The sequence below is a fragment of the Periophthalmus magnuspinnatus genome, chromosome 13 (assembly GCF_009829125.3).
Source record: "Periophthalmus magnuspinnatus isolate fPerMag1 chromosome 13, fPerMag1.2.pri, whole genome shotgun sequence".
Classification (NCBI taxonomy): domain Eukaryota; kingdom Metazoa; phylum Chordata; class Actinopteri; order Gobiiformes; family Gobiidae; genus Periophthalmus; species Periophthalmus magnuspinnatus.
In genome coordinates, this window is record NC_047138.1 from 28,119,976 (window position 1) to 28,133,666 (window position 13,691).

The following is a 13,691-nucleotide window of genomic DNA, read 5'->3' on the forward strand; positions in this document are numbered from 1 at the left end:
GAGAAAATCTGAGAATCACATCAAGAGGCCGAAGTAACCCCAAAATGGAGGATATAACTTTTTTACAACCTCGACTCTGAGTCAGCCGCTCCCGTGGGTGTCTGCTCCTACACAGTCTACGGACTATATACAAACTACTTTATATAGTACTTTTGCCTAACTACAAATGCATTTTAAACAAGCAACTCAAAACTCCTAGTTCAAATATATTCATTGTATGTTTATGGGAACGGGAGCGGATTTTTACCCTGTGTTTGAGCAGTACAGATATATTGTATAAGCAGCTCTTAAGGTCAAAATAAGTCTGAGGTGAACTATCTGAAGCATTTTATTGTACGATAATCAGGAAGTGCTGTGTGTTAGCATGCTAGTCTATCCTACCTTCACGGCAAAACTTATCTCGGGTCTCTAAGAGTTGTGAAACGTGCTTATAAACTCATCACGGTGAATAATTAGGATGTTTTGAACGCATAAGGCTAGTGAGGAATAACTTTGGACCACTGCAAACTAGTTCTGTTTTTCACGCTTTTAAGACAGACACAATTGGTTTGGACAGAGGTAACGGACCATAGGCAGTTGCACTTGGGTAAAATTACATTCGAGATATTATCATGATCTGTTTCTGGGGAGGAAAACATATACATTTTAGACACACTCTCTCATTCACTGTTATTTTTTTTTACTTTATGTTTACTACTTTGTACATTTAATACAAGTGGAAGACACCAAATAAATTAAGCAAAATGTATGGAATTCTGTAGTAAAGAAAAAAAGTGAAATAACTTTACTAAATACTTCAAATACTAAATACTTTTTCAACAAAGCGAAGTCTGGCTACTATGAGGATTTGAATATAAAATACAGTTATAGTAGTAGTATAGGAGTAGAGTAGTTATTTACTTTTTTTTTCTGCAATATAACAAGGACACGACAAGAGCATTCATCTGTGGGAGCTGGACTCGCACCATCAACCTGTGGGTCAGTGGATCTCGTTATGTAGAGCGCGAGATTCGAACCAGAGGCTACTGTCGCCCCAAGTAGTTAATAAAAAAAAAAAAAACTTTGAAAAAACTCACTTCTCTAATGCATTATCAGCATTCTAATTATTCACAGTGATGAGTTTTTAAGCACTTTTCACAACTTTCAGAGGACAGAGCGGAGTTGGGAATCGTTGGGAATCGTTGGGAATCATTGGGAATCGTTGGGAATCATGCCAGTGCTAACAACAACCCTGCTGGCAGCGCAACATTTTTACTTCCTGGTTCTCGGACAATAAAAACACTTAATAAATAGATGCAGCCTCAGTTCGACCTAAAGAGCTTTCATTTACAATACATCTGCACTCAGCAAAATAAATGTTACGTAATTACATGGAAAAATGACCATGAAAAAGAACCATAATTTGACCCAAACTGCAAACTGTTAGGAGCAGTGGGTGGTCAGGAGTAGCTAGCTGGAGTATAGGCCATTAATGTTTATCGGTTAATTCCAATACTATATAAGTAGACCAATTAGGCCCCAGTAGTGTACTAAAACACAACACAAAAAAATAATCGTCTAGGGGTAAAAACGTGGCGTGATCCGTATCTTTTCGTTAGTTCTTTCGCTCCATAAAACCCTACAACTCCCAAAGCAGCCAAACTATTGACTAAACTAACATTCCCGTGTTTTTATAAGCAAAGTTATCTCTAATCCACATCTCGAACCGTAACACGACCCCTTTTCAAAGCCAAACAGGAAACAACTTTGCGAGTCCCCCCCCCCCAAAAAAAAAAAAAAATGATTGCGTCCATTTGAGTGACAGTGGTAATTACCTAGCTTTAGCATGTGGCCGAACGCTAGCAGGAAAAAGCGCACATGGAAGGAAAACAGCGGACGACAGACAGGTTCAGGGTTCAGAGTTCAAAGGTCACGTGGCTGACGGGGGGGGAGCCAAGGGTCGCTGGGAGAGTTGGGAGTCTTGAGCCCATACTTACGCTATAGTGGAGATGGATATAGAGCGCTGGGCTAAACCATTGGGGTAATACGCTTTGACAGCTGTTGCTAGCAGCAGCCGTAGTCTAAAGCAGCTCTGATTAACAAGCCTCCATTAAACCCTGTGGTAATCTGATACACGAGGGCCCTGGTCTGCTCCAAGCAATTATTATTCATATCTGGATCTGGATTTTTGCGATAACTCAAATGGGATGGGTCTCGTTCTCATGCCAGGCCTTGAAAATAGCTTTAAAAATCTAAACGTGAACATCTTAAATTACACTTATCTAGGTAACAACAAAATATTACAAATCATGATTAAACAAAAAGGCATTTAGAGCGTTGCTATTTGATCTAAGAATGTATAAAAGCCTTCTGTTTCCATGGAGACAAGCAGCTAACAACGATGCTGTCACATGTCAGATCTGTGGAGAGGCAAGTGTGCGTGTTTTTCAAGGTATTTTTAGCAATGAAAATACATGTAAATGCAAAATGGATGTTCAATACCATACTGTGGAACATTCCAGACAAAGCAACGGCATATAAAGTCACATAATGCACCTTTATACAGGCCCTAATTTGAGCTAACGGCCAAAATTACAACTTCACTTCATTTATAGTTTCTGAGCTTAATCTTTTGAAACTTTAAAACTACATAGGTCGATATTTCCAAAAACACAGAACTGGGCGATGTTGCTCTTGTCGTACTTCCAAACCGTAATAAAAATATAAAATAAATTCATAATATTTAACCAGTGTCACAGAGTAATCTCAACCACCCAAACATCTGTTAAGCTCCTTTGGCTCTCTGGTGTTGGGTTTAAATATTCTGTTGGGCTACAATGGAGTCGTCACTCAGCAAAACACATTATTGACTGAGACAGGAGACCAAAACATGTCTCCAGAGGCTCTGTTTGTGGTATGGGACTTTTCCTTAGCCACTTTAGAAAACGAGCGGTTAACGTTTCCCTGTATGCACCTGGTTCGGAGAGGGAGTTGTTTTCTGGAACGGTGTAAAGAAGGCGAATGAAATGCAAGTTTAACCCTGTTTCCAAGTTGAAATCATGGTTACATTTGACAAATCTGAATAATAACAACACTATGGGCGATTTACATGGGCAAGATAAGGTCAGAATAGTGAATTTTATGAAAAAACATGTATATAATTAAGGGCTGGGTACGTGATTTTTTTCCCCCGTGTACTTGAGCATGGGAAATACTTGGATAGTACATGGGAAGTACATAGGAAGTACTCTGTAGCCTGCCTTGCCCTAGTACAAATATATTCTCCTGAGGTCAAAGGTTCACGGTGTCCTGTCTGCACCTAATCAAAAACCATTTCACTGTCCGATAATCAGGAAGTGCACGGTACAAACTAGTTGTTGTTCGCTTTGCAGTCACCGCAAAACTTCACTCTGCTCTCTGAAAGTTACGATTGTTGCCACAGCGAGTGACATTTTAAAACAGAAATTTCTGAATAGACCACAGTCCTCAAAATGGCACCGTATAACAGGAAGCCGAAACCCATAAAGAGGCTCTGTTCACAGCCGCGCGCTAGCTAGCTGGCAAAGCTAGCAGTCACTTTTATTAAAATCACAAAACATAAAACAAACAACACAGAGCCAATAGATTGAAACACTTCCATGACGACGTGAAAACATAATTCGATTTCGGTGACAATGCCATTTATACAATACGACATCTCGCTGCCTGCCCTCGGCTCCACCTCCGCTGTCAGGTCATCGGAGCGTTTTATCGGCGGTATTCGTCTTTGCTCGTGCTTGTTTTGCAGTCGCTGTTTGTGGGAGCGAGACCAGATGAGCCGTTTTACACTCTCATTATCTCTCTGTCACTGAGACTGATCACTGCGCAACACCTGCAGTCGGATAGAACTATTAAAGCGTTCATTTGTATGTGTGGGAGTGTGGGGCCAGGTAGCTCCGCTTGGTATTGGAAACTATTTTATTTAATATATCCACTTCTCGTTCAATAAATGGGAGATGGGACAATACTTTTTGGGAGTCGATATCTGTCATGAGTACTTTTTTCCAACTTTCGAGCTGAAGAGGACTGAATAAATAAGTTCTATAACTCCTTACAGACGCAAACGACCTACTTAAAGGGCCCGTATTACGCCGTTTTCCGATCTATGTTATAATGTTTCCTCATCACAAACATACCTGGAGTTGTTTTGTTTCATTCCCACATGTTTAACACACAAACCCTGCACATTTAGGCTGAGTTCTTCTCGCAAACAGAAAACGCTCTGTTCCACCTTGTGATGTCATCATGTGGTGATACAGGAAGTGCTCCACTGTGTTTTTAAACTCCACACACCTTCACTAGAATCATTTGGATCATTTCAGACCAGGAATTGTCAATCTCTACTGAACTGAAGGTAAAAAACTTGAAAACTACCACTTCATGACATCACAAGGTGGAACAGAGCATTTTGAGTTGTGGAGATTTCGACGGACTAATAATAAAGAGTTACTCAAACGTGCAAATGAAACACAAAAACACAACTCTGGGTATGTTTTTGATGAGGTAACAACATTATAACATTGAACTTTTAAGTGTTTCATTATGCTGTTTTAGTGCAGTTCATGTTTTTTAATATTAGCGTTTATCGTCTATATTCACTTCAGCTATACTTCGCAGCAGCCGTAGTCTAAAGCAGCTCTGATTAACAAGCCTCCATTAAACCCTGTGGTAATCTGATACACGAGGGCCCTGGTCTGCTCCAAGCAATTATTATTCATATCTGGATCTGGATTTTTGCGATAACTCAAATGGGATGGGTTTTGTTCTCATGCTAGGTCTTGAAAATGGCTTTAAAAATCTAAGCTTGAATATCTTAAATTACACTAAGACATAATCACGATTAAACAAGATGGAAAAAAAAGAACTTTGGGAATGTCCAACTATGACAACTGTGTCTTGCCCAAGGAATGATTCATCTGTGGGAGCTGGAATCGCACCGCCAAAGCGCTAAGTTTACTATACTCTGGAACCTTCACGCTATGATATCTCCATGGAGACTAAACCTTGATCAGAAAAGGTGTCTGTGTAATCCCTCAGTCGTTCCAGGTTTGATCCATAGTAAAAGACAAAGTTAAATCTGTCAACTGGACGAAAAGTTGTAGGAATGAAGACGTTTCCCAGAACTGAAGAAGAGCAGCAAAACAAGTTCATTCCTAATAATAATAATAATAATAATAATAATAATACATTTTTATTTATAACACACTTTACATTTGAACGACAAATCTCAAAGTGCTACAGTGCAAAAAAGACATTAAAAACAGAAGACAATTAGTGTAAAAGCAATAAAACAATAGCCGGTGTTTATCTGTAGGCCAAGGTAAAAAGGTAAGTTTCCTACAACTTTTTGTCCAGTTGACAGATTTAACTTTGTCTTTCACACTCAATCAGAAAAAAATACTTGTCATTGTAGTACCAAAACGCTTACAACCACATCGTTTGAGTAAAGTTATGCAAATAGCTCGAACAAACCGACGTACAATATGACTTTCACGTAAGAGTTTTAGTACTCACGGGTGCAGGGCATTGAGGCGGGGTCAGTCTCAGAGCGGAAAAATCCTTTGTCGCACGCACACGAGGTAGAGCCTTCTTTCGTCGAGTAACTGTGAAGAGGACACTTCATACACAGACCGTCGGAGGCCAGGGCGCGGTAGTATCCGATCTTACAAGCTGGAAGAGACAAAAAAAATACAGTTGTTTGAATGTAAATCACAATCTGAGTCAGGGGCGGCACCAGTGGGGGGGGTTTGAGGGGGCACTGCCTCCTCTAAAATGGCCCCCATAGCTCCCCCTAAAGATCTTTCCTCACTTGCATAGAACATCCAGTTTCGACTAAAGAGTGTGAGACTACGATAAAATAAACAATTTCATATCAGGTTTTATAAGTCACAAGATTTAAATGTGTTTAAAACAGCAAAACAAACATGGTACTCTCTGTTGTTAAAAGGCTCTACGTTAGCTTGTTACGTGAGCACCCACATTAAAAACCTTAGCACGGTCTTAGCGCCTCCAATCAAAAATGTCTGGCTCCGCCCCTGATCTGAGTGGACGCAATTAGCAAATCTCAAAGGTTAATTTTTGAGGTAGCCTGATTTTATCCACAGATTAAACATCCAGTCTTATTCTGCATAAAAAAAACGGCTAATCCTGTAGTTTAGATCTGTACAAACATGTTCTGAAATGGGATTTTTGTATTAGTTTGTCAGTTAATATTTCAGGCTTTTTGTAATTTCCTCTGTAAAAACGTGAACTTTGAACAGAATTGTATTATTAAAACATAAACTGCCAAAAAAACACAGTACTTGTCAGAAAAAATCACATATTTTTCCCAAATCGTTCAGCCCCAGTCGTTTAAAATTTGTAGTTACCAAATCTAATTCTACTGCAAAGGTTTACGATGTTGCCAGTCCCAAGCTGTTTTAAAAGGAAATAACTGTATCCGGGAGGGCATCTGATGTAAAATTCCAAATGCCAAGTGTATGAAATGCAAGAATTCTTAAGTTTGTTTTCACCCAAATGTTCTAGTCTGTGCTGCTGCTTAGACTCGACGCAATGGCAAAAAAATAAATAAATAATTAACGCACAAATTCTGCCAGCTCTAAGCCTGGATAAATATAAATGTTGGTAGGATGGAAGATGGAAGGGCATCTGGAGTAAAATAGATTTTAAAAAAAGAGGGACAGAAAAGAAAGAACCAAAATATTTTTTACTAAACTTTAATTCATGACGTTTCAACTTCTTTTTTTTTTTTTCAAATCAGGGGTTGAACTGAACAGGGACTAAACCAGAACTTGACCAGGATTAAACCAGAACCAAACCAAGTCTACATTAAGACTAAACCAGGACAAGGCATCCAACCATCAATCAAAAAAAAAAACAAAAAAAAAAAAAAACAAAAAAAAAAACGAGAGCAGACAAACAAATCCACTCTGTGTCAAATAGTCACGATACATTGGTGAGACTTGGAGGATTTCCAAAGCCACTGCCCTTTGAAACCGCTTAAACAAATGTCACTACACTTTGCAACCTGTGTTGTTTTTTCCCATTCTTTAGCGTCCACAACTCCAGGGCTTGGCCGACTACAGACATGTCCTCCTGATTGATTGATTGACTACAAAGAGGTGTGGCAAAAGCTCTTAAAACCATTAAATATCTCTGTGGATTTGAACCAAACTGCGCTCACAAGACTACACCTGCAGGGTTTAGTTCATGCCAAAACAACTATTTCTGCAGTCGTACTCAGAAACCAGCCCATCGGTGTACGCAGACACTGGGGGTGAAGTGTCTTGCCCAAGGACACAACAGCAACAGTGGTGGATTTGACCGCTCAACCAATGATGTTTACGTCGAGAGCAGGATTCGAACCATCAACCTTCTGATCAGTGGACAAACCCTGTACCAACTGAGCCACTGTCAGTTCAATTTGCCTTTTCACAAATTTCACAACCTCTTTCTTCTGCGTTTTCCATTTCATTTTCTTCTTTAGCGTCCAAAACACACATGCTAAACTAGCACAGCAACGCTAAGCTAAGTGACACTTTTAGCACCGCTCTGGCTTCTCGCTTTGATTGACGGGTTGATTGGGGCAGATAGTTTTACAGGGGGTTTCTGTGGCTGGTCTGTGCGTTTTTCTAATAGCGAGTGTGGAGTTGAAGAGGGTAAGATTTCTCTCCCAAAGCGCTAAAGCAGAAGGAGGCAACAATAGGACGATTCTTTACAAGGTGCAGTGGAAACAGTTGCAGCTGTGATTGGAGGGAATCACCTGTCAATCAAAAAGAGCAGTGACGGCAGCCAATGAGGTTAAAGCTGAAACACTGTTTTAGAGCAGGTTATGGACGTTTTCAAGCTTCAAGAGAAGAACAAACTATATTTATTTTGTACCCATCTTAATGTTATTTCCATATGTGATTCAATTATTTTATTAATTATTTTATAAAATGTCATAATAATTTAATATCATAATTTATTTACAATGTTGTTTATGTAGCAGTTCTCTTTGTTTGGTACCAATTTTATATGTGACTTTCTTATGTGTACTTTCTTTTTATCTTTTTTCTTTTTTTTTTTACTATTTTTCAGTTTATTTATTTTTCATTTTTTTCTATTTCTTTTTATCTATCTATTTTTCAATTGTATTTTTTGTCTTTTTTTCTATTTCTTTTTGTCTGTCTATTTTTCTATTGTATTTATTTATTTTATTATAGACTTTGTATTGTGTTAATTGTGTCAATAATAATAAAACATGTCAGCTGTTGTCCTTAAAATTGTTTGGGTAAAATTACAGCTTTTTTTCTTATCACAAATGCATTTAATTTTAACTTTAAAACACAGTGTTACTTTGAAGTATCAACTCGAGTAGACCTCAAAATTTGTGTGAAATCTTTTGACTTTTTACAGTTTAAGTACATTTTTAAACAACTTTTACTGAAGTAGATTTGTTTTACATGTGATACTTTTATTTGAGTTTTTTTTTTTTTCTTTTTTGCTCCCGTTTCTGTACTTTTACTTAAATAACAGAATGAGTACTTCTTCCACCACTACATTATAGCCGCTTTGCCTTCGTCGTAAATACATCAGAAGTTCCTCAACATTAAAGAACAGGCACAAAAACAAACTCCCAAATGTGTTCTCCGCACTCAAAATCAGTCACTTTCCACACGGCACCGCAACCAACGGGGCCTCCCTATAAACCCACTGCTTTGCCACGCTCCCATATCCAAACAACAGAGGAAACCCACACGACTGTAAAACGTTGGGAAATCCCATTTTTCCCCGCGATGATCCGTAATAAACTTAGCCTCTGCTAGCCTCCGCGCCCTGGAGACTGGCCTCTGTAGCAGCTGGATTAGCGCTGGGCTAGCTGCAACCTGCTGAGCCATTCTATAGAGCAGTCCCGGCCCATCAATCAGGTGGCGCAAATCCGGCAGGCTGCTTCTCTCGCTAACGCTTAAGCTAAGGGGGCCTCTTTGATTGGAGGCTACAGGGGTGCGTGAAGAATCGCTAGCCTTAAAAGAAAAGAGATTAGACGGGTTGTGCTTTGTGCTATCTCTCAATCTCGCAAGCAATCAGCGCACGCATTTAGCATGAGTAGAGACAGGGAAGACATAGGGATTAGCTGGTATTGTTTAAGAGGATTTCACCACCGCAGTGACCAAAGATGCGGTATGTTATCTTTTAAGGTTTCGGACATGTGCAGTGAGGAGGAAAGAGGTTTGATTTGAAAGGAGGGTCAACCGCATGTCAAAGTAGGTGCCCTTTTTAGCCAACTCCAGAGGGAGAGTTAATTGAGACGCATGCTTCACAGACTACAGGCCCAAAGCTGTTTGAAGAGACCGGGATGCAACAAACCGTTCATAAACATGAGATTTCCAATAGGCAGTAATTACGTTGTCCCGGGCTAACTTATAAGACCTTAGGAAGACAGGACGTTTGACATAGACCAGTGGATGTGAACATTATAGCAGCTAGTATTGTCTTTAATGTGTAGAAATGAGTTTATATCGAAGTTATAATCTAGACAACAAAGTCTGTAATACTAAACCTGGTTCACTGGTCTAGACTAAAAGTAAAACCAAGGCAAAACTAGGATTAAAGTCTGAACCAGGTCTGGACCAAGACCAAATCAGAGGGGCCAGCACACCAAGGCATTTCTACAGATGGCATAAGATAATAAAACAAGGTCTTTATACTGAGGCAGGTTTGCAGGTCTAAAGTAGAACTAAAAACAAGGGAAAAACAGGACTAAATCCACACTAAACCAAGTCTGAACCAGGATTGAACCAAGGCCAAATCAGGACCAAAAAGAGTCTAAACTAAAAGGGTTTGAAAGGACAAACCAGAAATGAACCAATGTGAAAATAATTTGAGATGATTGAGTCAAGAAGACGATCTCAAGTAAGTCTCAATATTGAACCAGGTTTGCAGGTCTAAACTAGAACTAAAACCAAACTAAATCCAGACTAAACCAAGTCAGAACCAGGACTGGACCAGGGCCAAATCAGGAGCAAAAAGAGTCTAAATTCTGAGGGTTCAGCGAGTGAAAGCCAGGACTAAACCGAAGTTACAATCATGGATGGTATGAGTCAAAGCAGTTTTAATACCAACCGAGTTTGCAGGACTAAAACCAAAGTAAAACCAGGACTATATCCGGACTGAACCAGGACTAGACCATGGCCAAATCAGGGCCAAAAAGAGTCTAAATTAAAAGGGTTCGAAAGGGTAAACCAGGAATTAACCAACGTTGTAATTATTTTTAAGACAATTGAGTCAACAAAACAAAGTCTCAATACTGAACCAGTTTGCAGGTCTAAACTAGAACTAAAACCAAGGAAAAACCAGGACTATATCCAGACTAAACCAGGTCTGAACCAGTTTAGGACAAAATAGTCTAAAGTCAGAGGATCCAGCAAGCCAAACCAAACATTCTAGTAAACCGGTTTTACATCAGAACTAAACCAAGACTTTCCCAGACATTAAGGAGGACTTCACCAACAGTAAACCTTGCAATGACAGGACTTAAATAGGTCTTCAAATTTACGACTTGCAAATCTGGTTCCATGTTCAAACGCTAACCTCTGGCACCAAAATTGATCTGCGTTTTTCGAAATTTGTTTTGAAAATTTTTACGTCAACAATTTGGTCCTGTTTATAGCAACATAGTGCGTTGTAGTGGAAGAGTGGATGGAAAAGAGAGTTCCCATTAGGAGACTGCAGAGAGGCAGAGACCGCAGCAGTGGGTGGTCCCAAAGAATCTCCCTTCAAACTGACTGGATTTATCTGTGTCCGGGCAGCTTCGGGAAAACCACATGTAATTCAAACATACACACTCGGCACACATGGAATTAGTTTTGGATCTCATCATTTTTTCCACATACGTTTTGTTGTTTCGCTGGTCACTTGGCAGCTAAATGCTAAATCAGTGGTTGTCAATATGTGGGACAAGAACATGGATGATAACATAGTTGTGGATTAGTCCTGGCTTAGTCCTGGTTGAGTTCCCGTTGAGCTCTGGTTAATTTCATGCCTGCATTTTGGGATTTACTAACTTCTCCTGATGGTTTTCTTCAGGTTCTTTACTTCCCTAGTCCTGGTTTAGACCTTGTTTAGTCCTGGTTTAGTCCTGGTTGAGTTCCTGTTGAGCTCCGGTTAATTTCATGCCTGTATTTTGGGATTTACTAACTTTTCCTGATGGTTTAGTTCAGGTTCTTTACTTCCCTAGTCCTGGTTTAGACCTTGTTTAGTCCTGGTTTAGTCCTACACCCAGACCTGCTGTAGCTCAATCCGAAATTGTTATTTGACCTATATAAAAATAAAAATATTTCTGGTACAAGTTAAGAAAATGTATGTTAGACCTTGATAGAGGTAGAGGACCAGCCACCTGCTTGTTCCCATGGTTATAATTTGCCTGGAATATTCCTTAGTATGACATTAAACATCTATCCCCAGTGTGACGAGCAGGACACACCACCAGGCCATGTTACGGGTCAGCTCTGTGGTAAGAATGCATACTATTCAAGGCATTTTCTAAGCTTTTGAAAACACCTGAAATGGATGAAGCGTAAGATGGACAAATTTAACGCCACAGTGAGGAACATTATCACGCAAACTCTGGCGGACCCTCCACTCGAAAGTTCCATAGTGCAGGTCTAAGATTAGTTCGGACCTGACTTTGTCCTTGTTTCCTTTTCGTTCCCACATACAATTTAGTTTTAGGTGCTTATATAAATGTTCTCAAGTAGTGTTTTTATCCCCATACTATTTCTTTCCCTTCAGTTCGTTCTCTAAGTAGGCTTCTCTTTCAGACAGAGAGCGGTCGTCAGGTCCCAAATCCGTTCGCTGGCAGATCAAAGCTGGACAAAGAGAGTGGTGACTTACTGTTCTATTCTGGATGAGCCAAAAAATGGATTCCCTCATAGACCCGGGACACTACAATCCCCTCTCTCTACCCCATAGTGCTTTCACTCTTTCAATACTGAAGCTTTAGTCCTTTATTTGTGCCATTGTAAAACTATCCCGCCCAGTCCCTGTTGTCTCCTAAGCTGAAGCGTATTAAAAGGGGAGGGCATGGAGGGCGGAGGGCTGGAAAGAGGGGTTTTGTCCATTTTGGGGTGAATTCTTCTGAAGGAGTTGTCGTGCGAAGGGGGTAAGGAAGGTTTAAAATTGTGAGCAAAAATAGGCTGCTCAAAAGCTAATGATACTATTATCGCTATCCACGCAAGACAGTTTAATTCTGACGCTATCTAAACCAGCACTGTGTAACTTTTCTGGTTGAGGGTACAACTCCTGCTTGTCTCCATGGAGATGTCATTTCATTGTCTGGAATGTTCCACGGTATGGCATTAAAGATTTTGCATTGAACCAATTGCAACTTTTTTTTTTTCTTATTTTTTATTGCTAATAAAAAAAAATCACATCCTTCAGTGAGTGGGGCACGTCTCCGCAGATCTGACATGTAACTTGACCTGAAGGTGCCATTTGCGTGTTTTCATGGAGATACAGAAGATGAGTTTAATAAGATAAGATAAGATAAGATAAGATAAGATAAGCCTTTATTAGTCCCACAGTGGGGAAATTCCAGTATTGCACCGCACAGTTAAAGAACAGAAGGAAAATGGTACATGCAATAAAACAAGATAACAGATAAATAGTTTAAAATAATTCAAAAAATATACTTAAAAATAAACTAAAAATAGACTCTAATATAACCATATACCATACTGCGGAACATTGCAGACCAAAGCAGTAGCATCTCCATGAAAACTCAGCAAGTGGTTTCTACGGAGATACGGTAGATGAGTTTAAAACGATACTGTGGAACATTCCGGACAACGCAGTCACATCTCCGTAGAAACCACTTTCTGTGTTTTCATGGAGATGCAGAAGATGCGTTTAATGCCATACTGAGGAACATTCCAGACAAAGCAATAGCATCTCTGTAAGAACCACTAGGGTATTTTCGTGGAGATACAGTAGATGAATTCAATATTATACTGCGGAACATTCCAGACAAAGCAGTAACATCTCCCTAGAGACCAGTTTCTGTGTCTTCATGGAGATACAGTAGATGAGTTTAATGCCATACTGAGGAACATTCCAGACAAAGCGATAGCATCAGAACCACTTGCTGTGTTTTCATAGAGATACAGTAGATGAGTTTAATGCTAAATTGTGGAACATTCCAGACAAAGCAGTAAGATTACCATAGAAACAGGTAGTTGCCAGACTCGATCTCGTTCAAATTAAACTAAGCCAGAACGAAACTAGGTCTGTACCTGAACTAAACTGGACTTAAATAACATAGTCCATAAATAAACCGGGCTCAAGACAAAAGTGACAGAACTGGTTCAGAACTGGTCTAAACAAAGTCTCTAATTCAGTGTCTAAACCAGGGCTTAAGTAGGACTATAACAGATCTGAACCAAGCCCAAAACAGGACCTACCAAGACTAGGTCAAAGCTTCCATCTTCAGGTAGCGTTAGCCTACACGTTTAGCCATAACGTCTCTTTGTCTGCGCGAAACTTCGAAATGAAAACAACAATCACATGCCCACTACTGCCCACCTCAAGACTGGGTGTAGCCGAGCCAATCTGCTACTTCGAGAACACACCGGGGACCAAAACGCATCAGAGCCAACTATAGTCCAACAATAGCTTTCCAAAAACAACCTCGGAAC

The 13,691-nt window shown here is 39.8% G+C and overlaps 1 protein-coding gene across 3 annotated transcripts in view; it reads right to left on the reverse strand.

Moving 5' to 3' along the window:
* Positions 1–13,691, reverse strand: part of epha4l (eph receptor A4, like) — a 130,716-nt gene that overhangs the window by 73,290 nt on the left and 43,735 nt on the right. For all 3 annotated transcript variants that reach the window (XM_055225778.1, XM_055225779.1, XM_033976868.2), the window contains exon 4: positions 5,533–5,688. In XM_055225778.1, coding sequence (XP_055081753.1) covers positions 5,533–5,688 — 156 coding nt within the window. The remainder of the gene's footprint in view (positions 1–5,532; positions 5,689–13,691) is intronic.